The 18,414-nt window shown below is 47.5% G+C and overlaps 1 protein-coding gene and 1 long non-coding RNA gene across 3 annotated transcripts in view; one reads left to right on the top strand and one right to left on the bottom strand.

Annotated features, from left to right (window-relative positions):
• The window catches only part of LOC144684701 (uncharacterized), a 466,848-nt gene that overhangs the window by 237,655 nt on the left and 210,779 nt on the right, over window positions 1-18,414 (top strand). The gene's annotated exons all lie outside the window — the stretch shown is intronic.
• Window positions 12,486-18,414, bottom strand: part of cd82b (CD82 molecule b) — a 113,923-nt gene continuing 107,994 nt past the window's right edge. For both annotated transcript variants that reach the window (XM_078548821.1, XM_078548822.1), the window contains one exon: window positions 12,486-13,220. In XM_078548821.1, the coding sequence (XP_078404947.1) occupies window positions 13,143-13,220 (78 nt within the window). In that variant the 3' untranslated portion in view covers window positions 12,486-13,142. The remainder of the gene's footprint in view (window positions 13,221-18,414) is intronic.

The following is an 18,414-nucleotide window of genomic DNA, read 5'->3' as shown; positions in this document are numbered from 1 at the left end:
TGTAGGTACACCCACAGTGCTGTTAGGAAGGGAGTTCCAGAATTTTGAGCCAGCGACAGTGAAGGAACGGTGATATATTTCCAAGTCAGGATGGTGAGTTACTCGGAGTGGTGGTGGTGGTGGTGTTCCCATCTATCTGCTGCCCTTGTCTTTCTAGGTGGTAGTGGTCATGGGTTTGGAAGGTGCTGTCTAAGGAGCCTTGGTGAATTCCTGCAGTGCATCTTGTAGATGGTACACACTGCTGCTCCTGTGTGTCAGTGGTGGAGGGAGTGAATGTTTGTGGATGTGGTGTCAGTCAAGTGGGCTGGATGGTGTCAAGCTTCTTGAGTGTTGTGGGAGCTGCACTCATCCAGGCAAGTGGAGAGTATTCCATCAGACTCCTGACTTGTGCCTTGTAGATGGTAGACAGGCTTTGGGGAGTCAAGAGGTGAGTTACCCGTCACACGATTCCTAGCCTCTGACCTGCTCTTGTAGCCACATGACTAGTCCAGTTCAGTTTCTGGTCAATGGTAACCCCCAGGATGCTGATAGTGGGGCATTCAGTGATGGTAATGCCATTGAACATCAAGGGGTGATGATTGGATTCTCTCTTGTTGGAGATGGTCATTGCCTGACACTTGTGTGGTGTGAATGTTACTTGCCACTTGTCAGCCCAAGCCTGGATATTGTCCAGGTCTTGCTGCATTTGGACATGGACTGCTTCAGTATCTGAGGAGTCACAAATAGTACTGAACATTGTGCTATCATTAGCGACCATCCCCACTTCTGACCTTATGATGGAAGGAAGGTCATTGATGAAGCAGCTGAAGATGGTTGGGCCTAGGACACTAACCTGAGGAACTCCTGCAGTGATGTCCTGGAGCTGAGATGACTGACCTCCAATAACCACAACCATCTTCCTTTGTGCTAGGTATGACTTCAACCAGCGGAGAGTTTTCCCCCGATTCCCATTGACTCCAGTTTTGCTAGGGCTCCTTGATGCGACAATACCATTACACCATCGCCTCCCCTCAACTTATCTTCTCCCTGGTGCTTCCAATTTCTTGCAGGTCTGCTTCAGCTCCCGATACTCTCCTCATGAATACAGTGGCTGCTAGAGCAGGTCAGAGGTTGGGAATTCTGCGGAGAGTGATTTCAGTCCTTACTCCTCAAAGGCACAAGTCAGGAATGTGAAGTAATACTCTCCACTTGATTTGACTTCATGGTTCAACAACATGCAAGAAGTTTGACACCACCCAGGACAAAGCAGTACATTTGATCGGCACCCCATCCACTACCTTAAACATTCACTCCCTCTACCACAATCACATTGTCACTAAAGTGTGTACTATCTACAGGATGCGTTGCAGTAATTTGCTATGGCTTCTTTGACAGCGCCTGCCAAACCAGTGGCCCCTCCACTATCTTGAAGAAGAGGATGGTAGGTGCTATAGTGCTGATAGTCCTGAGTATGCTGTTGTGGCCTGAGGACTGATTTCCATTGATACTTGTGCCTGTTGGATTGGTTACATGCTAGATTCAATGAGCCAAATAGACCAAAATCTATTCCAAGCAATTTAAGTTTTGTGGATAATGGTACATGACTAGGCACTTCTTCTTAGGCAGTCCCTCGGTGTCGAGGATGACTTGCTTCCACACTAAAAATGAGCTCTTAGGTGACTGAAGAGTCCAATGTGTGACCTACAGTCGCTGTCACAGGTGGGGCAGGCAGTGATCGGGAATGCGTGGTCAACGCTTCAATGCTGGTGATGTTGGCCTGAGTGAGAGCACTGATGTTGGTGTGCCTATCCTGCCAATGGATTTGCTGGATCTTATGGAGGCAGCGCTGCTGGTACTTCTCCAGAGATTTGTACATAGTCCATGTCTCTGATCCATATAGAGGAGTGGGTATCACTACTGCTCTGTAGACCATGAGCTTGGTGCCAGGTTTGAGGTCCTGGTCTTCAAACACTCTCTTCCTCAGGCGGCCAAAGGCTGCATTGAAAGCAGTGTTGAACCTTGTCGTTGATATCTGCCCTTGTTGACAATAAATAGGCTTCCAAAGTATGGAAAGTGGTTCATGTTGTCCAAGACTCGTTGTGTACTTTGATAATTGGGGCGCAATGCGCTGTGGAGGGGGCAGGTTGGTAGAGGACCTTTGTCTTGTGGATATTTAGTGTAAGGCCCATGCTCTTGAATGCCTCAGTGAAGGTGTTGATGATGGCTTAGAGCTTGGCCTCTGGGTGTGTGCAGAATGCAAGTAATGCCTGCATACAGTAGTTCAATGACAGAGGATGGGACGACCTTGGATCTGGTCTGCAGGAGGCGGAGGTTGAACAGGTTCCTGCTTGTTCTGTAGTTTAGCTCTACTCCAGCTGGGAGCTTGCTGAGGGTGAGATGGAGCATTGCGGCAAGAAAGATCAAGAAGAGTGTCAGTACGATGACACAGCCTTGCTTGACCCCAGTCCGAACGTGGATTGGGTCTGTGGTGGATCCATTAGTCAGGACCATGGCTTGCAGACAAAGGATGGCGACAAACTTTTGGGGGCAGCTGAAACAGAGGAGGATGCTCCATAATCCTTTGCGGTTGACAGTATCGAAGGCTTTTGTGAGGTCAAAGAAGGCCAAGTACACGGGTTGTTGCTGGTCCCTGCATTTCTCTTGCAGTTGCCGCATGGTGAAGATCATGTCCGTTGTGCCCCTTAATGGGCGGAATCCACATTGCCACTCTGGGAGGAGCTCTTCAGCTACAGGGAGAAGGCCATTGAGAAGGATTGTTTCGATGACCTTCCCTGTGGCTGACAGCAGGGAGATTCCTCTACAGTTACCACAGTCGGACTTGTCACCTTTCTTGAACATGGTCACGATTACAATATCTCTGAGATCTCCTGGCATGCTCTCCACCTTCCAGATAAGGGAGATGAGGCCATGTATTCACGCCAATAGTGTTTCTCCACCTTGATTTAGTGCTTTAGGATTCCACCTATTCCTGATGCCTTATTGCTCTTTAGCGGCCGAATGGCCTTTTCTACCTCGTGCTGGGTTGGGGTTGTACCGAGATGGTGGTGGGTAGTATGCTGCAGGATGGAGTCGAGGACACTCGAATTGAAGACAGAGTTTCTGTAAAGAAGACCTTTGAAGTGCTCCTTCCAGCGGGCTTTGACTGCCTCTCTGTCCTCGATGAGCACCTCTCTGTTTTTGGCCAGCAATGGAGTGAAGCCTTGGGTGCTTGGGCCGTAGGTGGTTTTGACTAGCTAACGAAACCTCGGCTAACTGTTGGATCTCCTGCGCTTTCTCCACCCACCATCTGTTCTTTAGATCATGGGTTTTTTGCTGGGCCTCAGCCTTTAGCCATCTGTAGAGCTGCTTACGTGCTCTCGAGTTGGGTTGCTGTTTCAGGTTCAGGAAGGCCTTGCGCTTGTGGCTTATCAGCTCCTGGATCTCCTGGTCGTTCTCATCGAACCAATCTTGGTGTTTCCTGGTTGAGTGACCAAGCGTCTCTTCGCAGGTGCTGATTATGGAGGCCTTAAGGGAAGACCAGGCGCTGTGGACACTCTGCATCTCTAGGTCACTGGGAGTCGCCAGGCTGAATAGGGCTCTCTTATCAGTGTCCTTGAGTGCCTCAGTGTTGATTTTTCTGCAGCATTGTTTCCGTTGCTGTTGCTGCTTTTGGGCTACATTGATGTTGATGACAGAGCAAATTAGGCTGTGGTCCATCCAGCAGTTGCCAGCTCCTGTCATGAAGCGGGTGATACACATGTCTTTGCGGTCCCTCGCTCGGACAATGACGTAGTTGAGCAGGTGCCAGTGCTTGGAGTGAGGGTCTTGCCTTGAGGCCTTATATTTGTTTCCCTGATGGAACAAGATGTTGGTTATTTCAAGGCCATGTTCTAGGCATTTTATCAGGAGCAGGGTACTGTTAGTGTTGGATTCTCCTACCCCCTCTCTGATGATTACATCTCCAGAGGTCTGTGTCCTTCTCAACTCTGGCGTTGAAGTCGCCAAGGAGGATCAGCTTATCACCGCTGGGACTCGGGCCAGGGATTGTTCAAGGCTGGAGTAAAATTCCTCTTTGGACTCATCTGTAGCATCCAGGGTTGGGGTGTACACGCTGAGGACTGTAGCGCATTGGTTCTGGGCTAGGGTGAGCTGAAGGGTCATGAGGTGCTTGTTTATCCCACAAAGAGTGTCTTTGAGACGGCCAACTATAATGTCGAAGCCAACCCCATGGAGCCAATGATCTTCTACTGGTTTACCTTTCCAGGAGAAGGTGTAACTGCCACCTTGTTCCTTGAGGCTGCCTTCCCCTGTCCGTCGGGTCCCACTTAGGGTGGCGATGTCAATGTCGAAACATCTGAGCTCCCGGGCAACGATAGCAATACGCCGTTCCAGTCTGTCACTGTTGGAGTTGTCCATGAGGGTCCTTACGTTCCAGGTCCTGAACTTCATTTTAAGGGGGCAGAAGATGCCTGTGCGTGGGTTCTTTTTACGATGGGTGGCCGTTGCATACCAGCTACCACACAGGCTTTATGGAGCAAGTCCTTGGTCCAGTAGCAAGGGGGTCCAAGATGACTGGAGACCAGGCTCCGCTGTGTGGGCCTAGGACATACAGACACACATACTCCTACTGTTCTCTTTTCTCCTTCCCACAGGACCTCTCTCCCTGGGATTCATAAAGATCTGTGGTGGCCTCGCGATTTCGCTGTTGGCCCGTGTTGTACCACTCCAGGCAGTAACCACCAGGTGATGATTCCTGCCTCCGGGTCCTTACCCGCTCTTCTGGGTGGTGATTGCTGTCTCTGGGCCCCCTTTTTGTCTGCAATCACTAATAAATCCAATAGGGAATCCAGGAGAAGCTTCTTTACTGTCTGAGGGTGCCTCCGTTTTGAGGTGCCCTTGAGATTTCTGACTTGTCTCAGCAGTGCCCAACTCTCTTGGTGCGGCCGAAGAGGCTTTGGGATGATGGTGTCAAAAGCCCACCTGTCGTTCTTAACTTAAACTTGGCAAATAGTCCATACCATCATAGGAGAATGAGAAGAAGACTATAATAGTGTAGCTGTCAAGTCCCATGGTGTCACAAATCTGACTTGATATGATATGATGTTTGCTGTATCACTCTGTGCACAGCAAAGGAAGCTCCATGCTTTTTTACAGTTAGCTGGAACAAAATCCCCACAACATGTGGTTGCTGATGATAGAACCAGGTTTACTATGGAGCTGCAATGCTGTTAGAATACTGTCCAGACAAGCTGAGCTTCTCTTGCTCAGATGTTTTGTTATTTTCTGTGATGCTTTTGAAGATTCTCCCCTCCTTTGTGCTGGATTTAAACAATGGTTGCTAGCAGTTGATGACAGTTAAGTTTTTCTGGCCATCTGGTGTTACTCTCTGTGCTGGCAGTGAGAGTGAAAACAAAATCAAAAACTGCACCTGGAGCCGTGAAATTTTGATGTTCACCGAAGCTGACGTTTTGGCAGTGATTTACAGTGAGGAACAGATCTTAAGCTGCAGTAGTTTGGCAAACAGGAACAAAGGTAATAACTTTGCAAATGGGATATTTTCAACAAGCATTTGTTGAAGAAATGGGAGCGAAATAAAAGGATTGTTTGAGAAACTGGGACCAAGCTAAATGTTTGTATGGAAAATCAGAGCAAAGCCATGGACTGTTTGAGAAAATTGAACCAGCATAAATGTGGATACAAATTAAGCATTTGTATGAGAAACAGGAGGTAAACCAAGGGCATGTTTGGGACGGAGAAACAATTGGTTTTGGATTCATTGACACATAGGCCTGGATTTTCACTCCCAGATACGGAGTGCAGAGTTGGGACATTTCCTGACTCTGCAAACCTGACTCGGAGGGCGGGGGGGAGAAGTCCCGGAAATTGGGATTTTTGTTCCAAGGTGGAGGGGTTCTCTGGGTGTCGGGCCCGCTGCCCCCCCAGAATGAGTACAGAGGCTGCCAGGTGCAGAGGCTGGCTGGGTGGAAGGCACGGGCACTGTGAAAGATTGAAAAAAAAAGCAAAAAACATCCCTCCAACCCTCATCTACCTACACACATGCCCCTTGCCCCCATCTATGCCACCTCATGCTACATCATGCCCCTGTACCCACCTCCAAATCAACCTATACCCCTGTACCCATAGCGATTTTTTTAACACTCCAGACATTTTTGTTCCAAAAATTTAAAATGCAGGATTTTTAAATGCCTTGCCAGCTTGACAATTCCCTTTGAAGTTGCTTTTGACAGATCCTCTTGACACTTCCTTACAATAAGACCTTTCTCATTGCTGATGCTGAAAGTAAACCCCAGGTGAGGAAGTTTTGCTTATTGTGTCTGAGACCGACTGTTTTATGTGTACCATAGAAATGTTACAGCACAGAAAGATGCTCATTCAAAGCAAAAATAGGTTTTGTCAGTCACCAAAACATTTATCATTTTACCATCCACTTTATATAGTGGGGAAATCACCTGGAGTATTGTGTAGAGTTTTAGTCTCCTTATCTAAGGAAGGATATACATGCCATAGAGGGAGTGCAATAAAGGTTCACCAGACTAATCGCTGATTTGGCAGGATTGTCCTATGAAGAAAGATTGAGGAGAGTGGGCCAGTATTCCCTAGAGTTTAGAAGAATGAGAGGTGATCTCATTGAAACTTGCAAAATTCTTACAGGGCTCGACAGGGCAGATGCAGTAAGGATGTTTCCCCTGGCTGGAGGGGGTCTGGAACCAGGTGACACAGTCTCAGAATAAGTGGGAGGCCATTTAGTACTGAGATGAGGAGGAATTTCTTCACTCAGGGTGGTGAATCTTTGGAATTCTCTACCTCAGAGAGCTGTGGAGGCTCAATCATTGAGCATGTTCAAGACAGATATTGATAGATTTCTGGATATTAAAGATAAAAAGGGATATGCAGATAGTGTGGGAAAATGGCATTGAGGTAGGAGATCAGCCATGATCTAGTTGAATGGCAGAGCAGGCTCGAGGGGCCAAATGGCCTGCACCTATTTCCTATGTTTGGATGTTCTGGACAAGTTCTGACAGCTCCTTTTGACAGGTGCTTCTGATAGTTTTGACAGTTGTTTTTGACTGGTCTGTTGACAGTTCCAATGAGCTTGACCAGAATGAGTTTATACAATTTTTACACACCTTTATGCCTACTTTTAACAATTCCAAAAGCATCTTACCTGCCCCAAAGTTGTTCTGGGACCAGATCCAAAGGGGTACCCTAGCTATCCAAACAAATCCACAAAGTTCAGGCCAGCTCTTACCTGGTCTAATCGGCACACTTCAAGTTTCACACTACAAGGATGCAAAAACCAGAATTGTGTGGAGGCAGCTGATGATTTAAATGGCCGGCTGCCTCTGTGGACCGTGTATGCACAGACCCAGGTCCACCCCATGAAAATAGGAAGTTCTGTTTGGGGGTGGGACTGAGGATTTTCAGCCATTTTTCACCACAACAGAGAGTCTCTCTGCTTCCGTCACGATCAAAATTCAGGCCCATGCCTCTGCATATAAAACTTAGGACCCTCTGTGCCTTTTTAATCACTTTCTTCATCTGCCTTGCCACCTTCAACAATTTGTGCAGGCATCTCTTTTCGAGCACCTCCTTAAGAATTGTATCCTTTTGTTTATTTTACCTTTCCTTGTTTTTCCAAACAAAATGTATCACTTCAAACCTCTTTGCACTTGTCCACCCATTCAACCAGTCCATCTATATCCTCTTGAAGGCTATCACTATTGTCCTGACAGACCATAATACTTCCAAGTTTTTATGTCATTTTGAAATTTTGCCATGCAGACCCTTGGCTATTAATATATTTCAAGAAAACCAGTTGTCCTGGTGCTGATCCCTGGGGAACCCCACTATATATCTTTATCCAGTTAGTAAACAATCATTCACCAATACTCTCTTGTTTCCTGTCAGTCAACATCATAACCATGTTACCACTGTCCCTTTTAATCCATGGACTTCAACGTTAATGGCAAATGTAGCAATTTATCAAATTTTGGGAGTCCATATAAATCAAGTCAACCGCACTACCCTCAACAACGCTCTGTCACCTCATCAAAACACTGCAGCAAGTTAGTTAAACATGATTTGCCCTTAACAAATCCATGCTGGCTTTCCTTAACTAATCCACACTTGTCCAAGCGACTGTTAATTTTGTTCTGGATTATCACTTCTGAAAGCTTTCTCAGCACTGAGGTTAAACTGACTGTCCTATCGCTACTGGGTTTATCCTTAACCACCTTTTTGAACAAGGGTGTAACATTTGCAATTGTTCAGTTCTTTGGCACCACCTCTGTATCCAAGGTGGATAGGAGGGTTATGGTCACATGTTTTACCTTTACTTTCCTCAGTATCCTTGGATTCATCCCATCTGGTCCTGGTGGCTTATCTACATGAAGTTTAGCCAACCTTTTGTGGCCAAACTGTAGTGGTGATGTTGGGAATGGCATTAAACAGGAATTTAGAGACGCATGCAATAAAGGAACATCTGTAATTATGGGTGACTATAATCTGCATATAGATTGGGCAAATCAATACTGTAGAGGAGGAATTCCTGGAGTATATACAGGATGGTTTTCTGGACCAATACGTTGAGGAACCAACTAGAGAACAGGCCATCCCAGACTGGGTATTGTGTAATGAGAAAGGAATAATTGGCAATCTAGTTGTGCGAGGCCCCTTGGGGATGAGTGACCATAATATGGTAGAATTCTTCATCAAGATGGAGAGTGATGTAGTTGATTCTGAGATGAGGGTCCTGAGTCTTAATAAAGGAAACTACAATGGTATGAGACGCGAGCTGGCTATGATGGATTGGGAAATGTTACTTAAAGGGATGATGGTGGATAGGCAATGGCAAACGTTCAAAGAACGTATGGGTGAACTGCAACAATTGTTTATTCCTGTCTGGCACAGAAGTAAAATAGGAAAGGTGGCCAAACCATGGCTTGCAAGGGAAATTAGAGATAGTATTAGATCCAAGGAAGAGGCATACAAATTGGCCAGAAAAAGCAACAGGCCTGAGGGTTGGGAGCAGTTTAGAATTCAGCAAAGGAGGACCAAGAAATTGATTAAAAGGAATTATAGATCAGTTAGCCTAACGTCGGTAGTGGGGAAAATTCTAGAGTCCATTATAAAAGATTTAATAGCTGAGCATGTGGAAAAACAGTGGCAGAATCGGACAGAGTCAGCATGGATTTATGAAAGGGAAATCATGGTTGACAAATCTACTGGAATTTTTCGAGAATGTAACTAGTAGAGTTGATGAGGGGGAGCCAGTGGATGTGGTTTATTTGGACTTTCAGAAGACTTTCGACAAAGCCCCACATAAGACATTAGTGTGTAAAATTAAAGCACATGAGATTGGGGGTAGTGTATTGAGATGGATAGAAAACTGGTTGGCAGACAGGAAACAAAGAGTAGGAATAAACGGGTCTTTTTCCGAATGGCAGGCAATGACTAGTGGGGTACCGCAGGGATCGGTGCTGGGGCCCCAGCTATGCACAATATATATTAATGATTTAGATGAAGTAATTAACTGTAAAATCTCCAAATTTGCAGATGACACAAAGCTGGGTGGGAGGGTGAGCTCTGAGGAGGATGCAGAGATGCTTCAGTGTGATTTGGACAAGCTGAATGAGTGGGCAAATGCATGGCAGATGCAGTATAATGTGGATAAATGTGAGGTTATCCATTTTGGTAGCAAAAACAGGAAGGCAGATTACTATCTGAATGGCTATAAATTGAGAGAGAGGAATGTGCAACGAGACCTGGGTGTCCTTGTACACCAGTCACTGAAGGTAAGCATGTAGGTGCAGCAGACAGTAAAGAAGGCAAATGGTATGTTGGCCTTCATAGCCAGAGGATTCGAGTACAGGAACAGGGATGTCTTGCTGCAATTATACAGGGCCTTGGTGAGGCCACACCTGGAATATTGTGTGCAGTGTTGGTCTCCTTATCTGAGGAAGGATGTACTTGCTATGGAGGGAGTGCAGCAAAGGTTTACCCAACTGACTCCTGGGATGGCAGGACTGACATATGAGGAGAGATTGAGTCGATTAGAATTATATTTGCTGGAATTCAGAAGAATGAGGGGGGATTTCATAGAAACCTATAAAATTCTAACAGGACTAGACAGGGTAGATGCAGGAAGGATGTTCCCGATGGTGGGGGAGTCCAGAACCAGGGATCACAGTCTGAAGATATGGGGTAGAGAATTTAGGACTGAGATGAGGAGAAATTTCTTCACCCAGAGAGTGGCGAGCTGTGGAATTCGTTACCACAGAAAGTAGTTGAGACCAAAACATTGTATGCTTTCAAGAAGGAGTTAGACAAAAGCTCTTGGGGTGAAAGGGGTCAAAGGGTATGGGGAGAAAGCAGGAACAGGCTACTGAGTTGGATGATCAGCCATGATCATAATGAATGGCGGAGCTGGCTCGAAGGGCTGAATGGCCTACTCCTGCTAGTTTCTATGTTTCTATGATTAAGAAGGGGAAAATAGAGTACGAGAGTAAGCTTGCGAGGAACATAAAAACTGACTGTAAAAGTTTCTATAGGTATGTGAAGAGATAAAGATTGGTGAAGGCAAATGTAGGTCCCTTACAGTCTGAAACAGGGGAATTTATAATGGAGAACAAAGGACTGGCTGACCAACTAAATACTTTGGTTCTGTCTTCATAAAGGAGGACACAAATAATATACCGGAAATGTTGGGGAACGTAGGGTTTAGTGAGAGGGAAGAACTGAAAGAAATTAGTATTAGGGAAATGGTGTTGGAGAAATTGATGGGATTGAAGGCCGCTAAATCCCCAGGGCCTGATAATCTACATCCCAGAGTACTAAAGGAAGTGGCACTAGAAATAATGAATGTATTGGTGGTCATCTTCCGCGATCCTATAAACTCTGGAACAGTTCCTACAGATTGGAGGGTAGCTAGTAACCCCACTATTTAAAAAGGGAGGTAGAGAGAAAACAGGGAGTTATCGACCAGTTAGCCTGACGTCGGTAGTGGGGAAATTTCTAGAGTTCATTACAAAAGATTTAATAGCTGAGCACTTGGAAAACAGTGGCAGAATTGGACAGAGTCAGCATGGATTTATGAATGGGGAATCATGCTTGACAAATCTACTGGAATTTTTCGAGAATGTAATTAGTAGAGATGATGAGGGGGAGCCAGTGGATGTGGTTTATTTGGGCTTTCAGAAGGCTTTCGACAAAGTCCCACATAAGAGATTGGCGTGTAACATTAAAGCGCATGGGATTGGGGGTAGTATATTGAGATGGATAGAAAACTGGTTGGCAGACAAGAAAGAAAGAGTAGGAATAAATGGGTTTTTTTCCGAATGGCAGGCAGTGACTAGTGGGGTACCACGGGGATTGGTGCTGGGACCTCAGCTATTTACAATATATATTAATGATTTAGGTGAGGGAGCTAAATGTAATATCTCCAAATTTGCAGATGACACAAAGCTGGGTGGGAGGGTGAGCTGTGAGGAGGATGCAGAGATGCTTTAGTGTGATTTGGACAAGCTGAGTAAGTGGGCAAATGCATGGCAGATGCAGTATAATGTGGATAAATGTGAGGTTATCCACTTTAGTAGCAAAAACAGGAAGGCAGATTATTATCTGAATGGCTATAAATTAAGAGAGGGGAATGTGCAACGAGACTTGGGTGTCCTTGTACACCAGTCGTTGAAGGTAAGCATGCAGGTGCAGCAGGTGGTAAAGAAGGCAAATGATATGTTGGCCTTCATAGTGAGAGGATTCGAGTACAGGATCAGGGATGCCTTGCTGTAATTATACAGGGCCTTGGTGAGGCCACACCCGGAATATAGTGTGCAGTTTTGGTCTCCTTATCTGAGGAAGGATTTACTTGCTATAGAGGGAGTGCAGCAAAGGTTTACCCGACTGATTCCTGGGATGGCAGGACTAACATATGAGGATAGATTGAGTCGGTTAGGATTATATTCGTTGGAATTCAGAAGAATGAGGGGGGAATCTCATAGAAACCTATAAAATTCTAACAGGACTAGACAGGGTAGATGCAGGAAGGATGTTCCCGATGGTGGGGGAGTCCAGAACTAGGCGTCACAGTTTGAGGATACAGGGTAGACCATTTAGGACTGAGATGAGGAGAAATTTCTTCACCCAGAGAGTGGTGAGCCTGTGGAATTCGCTACTTCAGAAAGTAGTTGAGGCCAAAACATTGTATGCTTTCAAGAAGGAGTTAGATACAGCTCTTGGGGCGAAAGGGATCAAAGGATACGGAGAGAAAGCGGGAGCAGTCTACTGAGTTGGAATATCAGCCATGATCATAATGAATGGCGGAGCAGGCTCGAAGGGCCGAATAGCCTACTCCTGCTCCTAGTTTCTATGTTAATATCTTCTCTTGACAATTTTTAGTTAGCTCTTCTTACCCAATTTCACAACTATTTTATAAAAAACTTTTGTAAATATACAAGTATTTTCCTATAAAATAAAGCACCAAAATTGAATTCTACTTCATACACTATTTACTAAAAAGAGACCCAGTTCAAGTCCACGGCATCAACGGAACATGGTATTTTTTTGAAAAATATTTATTGAGGCTGGGAGATGGGAAAATTCCTACAGTTCATGGTATATTTTTAAGATAATGATTCAATATACTTTAAAAAAGGAAGAAAATAGGTGTTCTACAGAAGAGTGATTCACTAAGCCTTTGGATAGGCTGCAGAGGAGAGCAGAAAGATCAGTTAAACACAGTGCTTTACTTCCCTTTCTGACTGGAGGGTGGAGCAGTCACATTGCGACAGTGTCACACAATCCAAAGGCAAGTTCCATGATTCTAGCCCCAACCTTTCATACAGAAACTTAAAAACTTGGGATAATGGTCATATGCATGCGCAAATCTTTATGACAATCCTCCCTAAAAATATACCACGCTAAAAGTTCTGTAAGGTAAAAAATGTCAATTTATAAGATGTATACCGATCAACAGTTTCAATAATAGTACTAAAGTGCTGAAGTATATAAGGCAAAGTTGACAAGCAGTGAAGCGAATACAAAGGTTGAACAAACAAATCCATTGGATTGTGATTGGTCACTGATGCATCCTACGCACATAAGGATGAGCCATTGGTGTGCAGGGAGCAGGCGACCCAAAAACCTCAGTACTTAGGAACTTTACTATAGTCTTCTTGTTCCACGTTCTTGCACAAATACATTGAGAGGATCATTCCCAGCAACTGTAAATATAGAAAGTAGAATATTCTTTACTACAATGGAGTCTCATATTTATAAGGCACATTATCATACATCATAAGAAGTCTCAGCTAATAAAGTACTTTTCATCTCCAATTTAAATGTCAAGGCAATTTAACAGCAATTAAGCACTAGCAAAGTCCCACAAAAGCAATGAGATGAGTGCGAGAATTTTGATCATGTTAGCTGAGGGGTCAGCTTTGACCAGGTCACTGGGAGAACTCCCTGCTCTTTAAGTAGTGCTATGTGATCATGAATATCAATATAACAAGCAAATGAGGCTTCAGTGTAATAACTCAATCAAAGGCAGCATCTCCATTAATTCAGCCCTCAATATCAGGCTGCAGTAAAGCTTAGACTAACTATTGTCTATCTGATTTACAGATACATTTTTGGAAATGCAGAAGACAAGGTTTATCAGTTAAATCACAAAGAGATTTGAGAAGTTTCTATTGGCTAACCTAGAAAGGATTGAATTGGATGTGGGACAACTTTGACACTGATATATGTTGACAGATCAAGATGGTCCGCCTTTGCAACAAGATTAGAAGATATCGATGACATTACCATTGTAGCAAGTTAAGCAAAAACAGGGGTCATGGGGTCTAAAAGATATAGGTGTACAGTAGAGATGGTTCAGCAGTGGCTGATGTAATCTGGTGCTTCCCACTGCTGTAACATTGCTTGTAGTGGCAGATGTGGTGTAAATAATTCACAGGTGCCAGGCTGCGATGCGTACAGTGTCAGTGGGTACGCTGGAGTACAGGTGCCAGGCTGTGATGGGAACAGTGACAGTGGGTACCCTGGACTACAGGTGCCAGGCTGCAATGGGTACAGTGTCAGTGGGTACCCTGGAGCACTGGTGCCAGGCTGTGATGGTTACAGTGTCGATGGGTACCTTGTAGTACAGGTGCCAGGCTGTGAAGGGTACAGTGTCATTGGGTACCCTGGAGTACAGGTGCCAGGCTGGGATAGGTACAGTGTCAGTGGGTACCCTGGAGTATAGGTGCCAGGCTGCCATGGGTACAGTGTCGATGGGTATCCTGGAGTACAAGTGCCAGGCTACAATGCGTACAGTGTCAGTGGGTATCCTGGAGTACAGGTGCCAGACTGCAATGGGTTAAGTGTCAGTGGGCATCCTGGAGTACAGGTGCCAGGCTGCAATGGGCACAGTGTCACTGGGTATGCTTGTGTACAGGTGCCAGGTGGCAATGGGTAGTGTCGGTGGGTATCCTTATGTACAGGTGCCAGGCTGCAATGGATACAGTGTCGGTGGGTATCTTTGTGTACACGTGCCAGGCTGCAATGGGTATAGTGTCAGTGGGTACACTGGAGTACAGGTGCTGAGCTGCGATGGGTACAAGGTCGGTGGGTATCCTTGTGTACAGGTGTCAGGCTGCAATGGGTAGAGCGTCAGTGGGTATCCTTGTGTACAGGTGCCAGGATGCAAAGGGTACAGTATCAGTGGGTACCCTGAAGTACACGTGCCAAGTTGCGATGGTTACAGTGTCGGTGGGTACCCTGGAGTACAGGTGCCAGGCTGTGATGGGTACAGTGTCGGTGGGTACCTGGTAGTACAGGTGCCAGGCTGTGATGGGTACAGTGTCATTGGGTACCCTGGAGTACAGGTGCCAGGCTGCGATAGGTACAGTGTCAGTGGGTACGCTGGAGGCTGCAATGGGTACAGTGTCAGTGAGTACCCTGGAGTACAGGTGCCAGACTGCAATGGGTACAGTGTCAGTGGGTACCCTGAAGTACAGGTGCCAGGCTGCTATGGGTACAGTGTCGGTGGGTACCCTGGAGTACAGCTGCCTGGCTGCAATGGGTAAAGGATCACTGGGCACCCTGGAGTACAGGTGCCAGGCTGCAATGGGTACAGTGTCAGTGGGTATCCTTGAGTACAGGTGCCAGGCTGAAATGGGTACAGTGTCGGCCGGTATCCTGGAGCACAAGTCCAGACTGCAATGGGTACAGTGTCAGTGGGTATCCTTGAGTACAGGTGCCAGGCTGCAATGGGTACAGTGTCGGTGGGTATCCTGGAGTACAGGTGCCAGGCTGCAATGGGTACAGTGTCGGTGGGTACCTTGTAGTACAGGTGCAAGGCTGTGATGGGTACAGTGTCATTGGGTACCCTGGAGTACAGGTGCCAGGCTGCGATAGGTACAGTGTCAGTGGGTACGCTGGAGGCTGCAATGGGTACAGTGTCAGTGAGTACCCTGGAGTACAGGTGCCAGACTGCCATGGGTACAGTGTCGACGGGTATCCTTGTGTACAGGTGCCAGGCTGCAATGGGTACAGTGTCGGTGGGTATCCTTATGTACAGGTGCCAGGCTGCAATGGGTACAGTGTCGGTGGGTATCCTTGTGTACAGGTGCCAGGCTGCAATGGGTACAGTGTCGGTGGGTATCCTTGTGTACAGGTGCCAGCCTGCAATGGGTACAATGTCAGCAGGTACATTGGAGTATAGGTGCCAGGCCGCAATGGGTACAGTGTCAGTGGGTACCCTGGAGTACTGGTGCCAGGCTGTGATGGGTACAGTGTCATTGGGTACCCTGGAGTACAGGTGCCAGGCTGCAATGGGTACAGTGTCGGTGGGTATCCTGGAGTACAGGTGCCAGGCTGCAATGGGTACAGTGTCGGTGGGAACCCTAGAGTACAGGTGCCAGGCTGCAATGGGTACAGTGTCAGTGGGTATCCTGGAGTACAGGTGCCAGGCTGCAATGGGTACAGTGTCAGTGGGCATCCTGGAGTACGGGTGCCAGGCTGCTATGGGTACAGTGTCAGTGGGCATCCTGGAGTATGGGTGCCAGTCTGCAATGGGTGCAGTGTCGGTGGGCACCCTGGAGTACAGGTGCCAGGCTGCAATGGGTACAGTGACAACGGGTATCCTTGTGTACAGGTGCCAGGCTGCAATGGGTACAGTGTCGGTGGGTATGCTTGTGTACGGTGCCAGGCTGCAATGGGTACAGTGTCAGCGGGTACCCTGAAGTACACATGCCAAGCTGCGATGGTTACAGTGTCGGTGGGTACCCTGGAGTACAGGTGCCAGGCTGCGATGGGTAGAGTGTCAGTGGGTACCCTGGAGTACAGGTGCCAGGCTGCTATGGGTACAGTGTCAGTGGGTACCCTGAAGTACAGGTGCCAATCTGTGATGGGACCAGTGTCAGTAGATTTCCTGGAGTACAGGTGCCAGGCTACAATGGGTACAGTGTCAGTGAGTACCCTGCAGTACAGGTGCCAGGCTGAAATGGGTACAGTGTCGGCCGGTATCCTGGAGTATGGGTGCCAGTCTGCAATGGGTGCAGTGTCGGTGGGCACCCTGGAGTACAGGTGCCAGGCTGCAATGGGTACAGTGACAACGGGTATCCTTGTGTACAGGTGCCAGGCTGCAATGGGTACAGTGTCGGTGGGTATGCTTGTGTACGGTGCCAGGCTGCAATGGGTACAGTGTCAGCGGGTACCCTGAAGTACACATGCCAAGCTGCGATGGTTACAGTGTTGGTGGGTACCCTGGAGTACAGGTGCCAGGCTGCGATGGGTAGAGTGTCAGTGGGTACCCTGGAGTACAGGTGCCAGGCTGCTATGGGTACAGTGTCAGTGGGTACCCTGAAGTACAGGTGCCAATCTGTGATGGGACCAGTGTCAGTAGATTTCCTGGAGTACAGGTGCCAGGCTACAATGGGTACAGTGTCAGTGAGTACCCTGCAGTACAGGTGCCAGGCTGAAATGGGTACAGTGTCGGCCGGTATCCTGGAGCACAAGTCCAGACTGCAATGGGTACAGTGTCGGTGGGTATCCTTGTGTATGGGTGCCAGGCTGCAGTGGACACAGTGTCACTGGGTATGCTTGTGTACAGGTGCCAGGCTGCAATGGGTACAGTGTCAGTGGGTATTCTTGAGTACAGGTGCCAGACTGCAATGGGTACAGTATCAGTGGACATCCTGGAGTACAGGTGCCAGGCTTCAATGTGCACAGTGTCGGTGGGTATCCTTGTGTACAGGTGCCAGGCTGCAACGGGTACAGTGTCAGTAGGTATCCTGGAGTACAGGTGCCAGGCTGCAATGGGTACAGTGTGAGTGGGCATCCTGGAGTACAGGTGCCAGACTGCAATGGGTGCAGCGTCGGTGGGTATACCTGTGTACAGGTGCAAGGCTGCAATGGGTACAGTGTCGGTGGGTATCGTTGTGTACAGGTACCAGGCTGCAATGGGTACAGTGTTAGTAGGTATCCTGGAGTACAGGTGCCAGCCTGCAATGGATACAATGTCAGCAGGTAAATTGGAGTATAGGTGCCAGGCCGCAATGGGTACAGTGTCAGTGGGTACCCTGGAGTACTGGTGCCAGGCTGTGATGGTTACAGTGTCGGTGAGTACCTTGTAGTACAGGTGCCAGGCTGTGATGGGTACAGTGTCGGTGGGTACCTGGTAGTACAGGTGCCAGGCTGTGATGGTTACAGTGTCATTGGGTACCCTGGAGTACACGTGCCAGGTTGCGATATGTACAGTGTCAGTGGGCATCCTGTAGTACGGGTGCCAGACTGCAATGGGTACATTGTCAGTGGGCACCCTGGAGTATAGGTGCCAGGCTCCAATGGGCACAGTGTCAGTGAGTACCCTGGAGTACAGGTGCCAGGCTGCCATGGGTACAGTGTCAGCAGGTATCCTGGAATACAGGTGCCCGGTTACAATGTGTACAGTGTCAGTGTGTATCCTGGAGTACAGGTGCCAGACTGAAATGGGTACAGTGTCGGCGGTATCCTGGAGTACAGGTGCCAGGCTACAATGCGTACAGTGTCAGTGTGTATCCTGCAGTACAGGTGCCAGGCTGAAATGGGTACAGTGTCGGCCGGTATCCTGGAGCACAAGTCCAGACTGCAATGGGTACAGTGACAGTGGGTATCCTTGAGTACAGGTGCCAGACTGCAATGGGTACAGCGTCAGTGGACAGCCTGGAGTACAGGTGCCAGGCTGCAATATGCACAGTGTCGGTGGTATCCTTGTGTACAGGTGCCAGGCTGCAATGGGTACAGTGTGAGTGGGCATCCTGGAGTACAGGTGCCAGGCTGCAATGGGTGCAGTGTCGGTGGGTATCCTTGTGTACAGGTGCCAGGCTGCAATGGGTGCAGTGTCGGTGGGTATCCTTGTGACAGGTGCCAGGCTGCAATGGGTGCAGTGTCGGT

Source organism: Cetorhinus maximus, chromosome 9, assembly GCF_964194155.1.
Source record: "Cetorhinus maximus chromosome 9, sCetMax3.hap1.1, whole genome shotgun sequence".
Lineage (NCBI taxonomy): Eukaryota > Metazoa > Chordata > Chondrichthyes > Lamniformes > Cetorhinidae > Cetorhinus > Cetorhinus maximus.
This window is presented reverse-complemented; position numbering and strand designations above follow the sequence as displayed.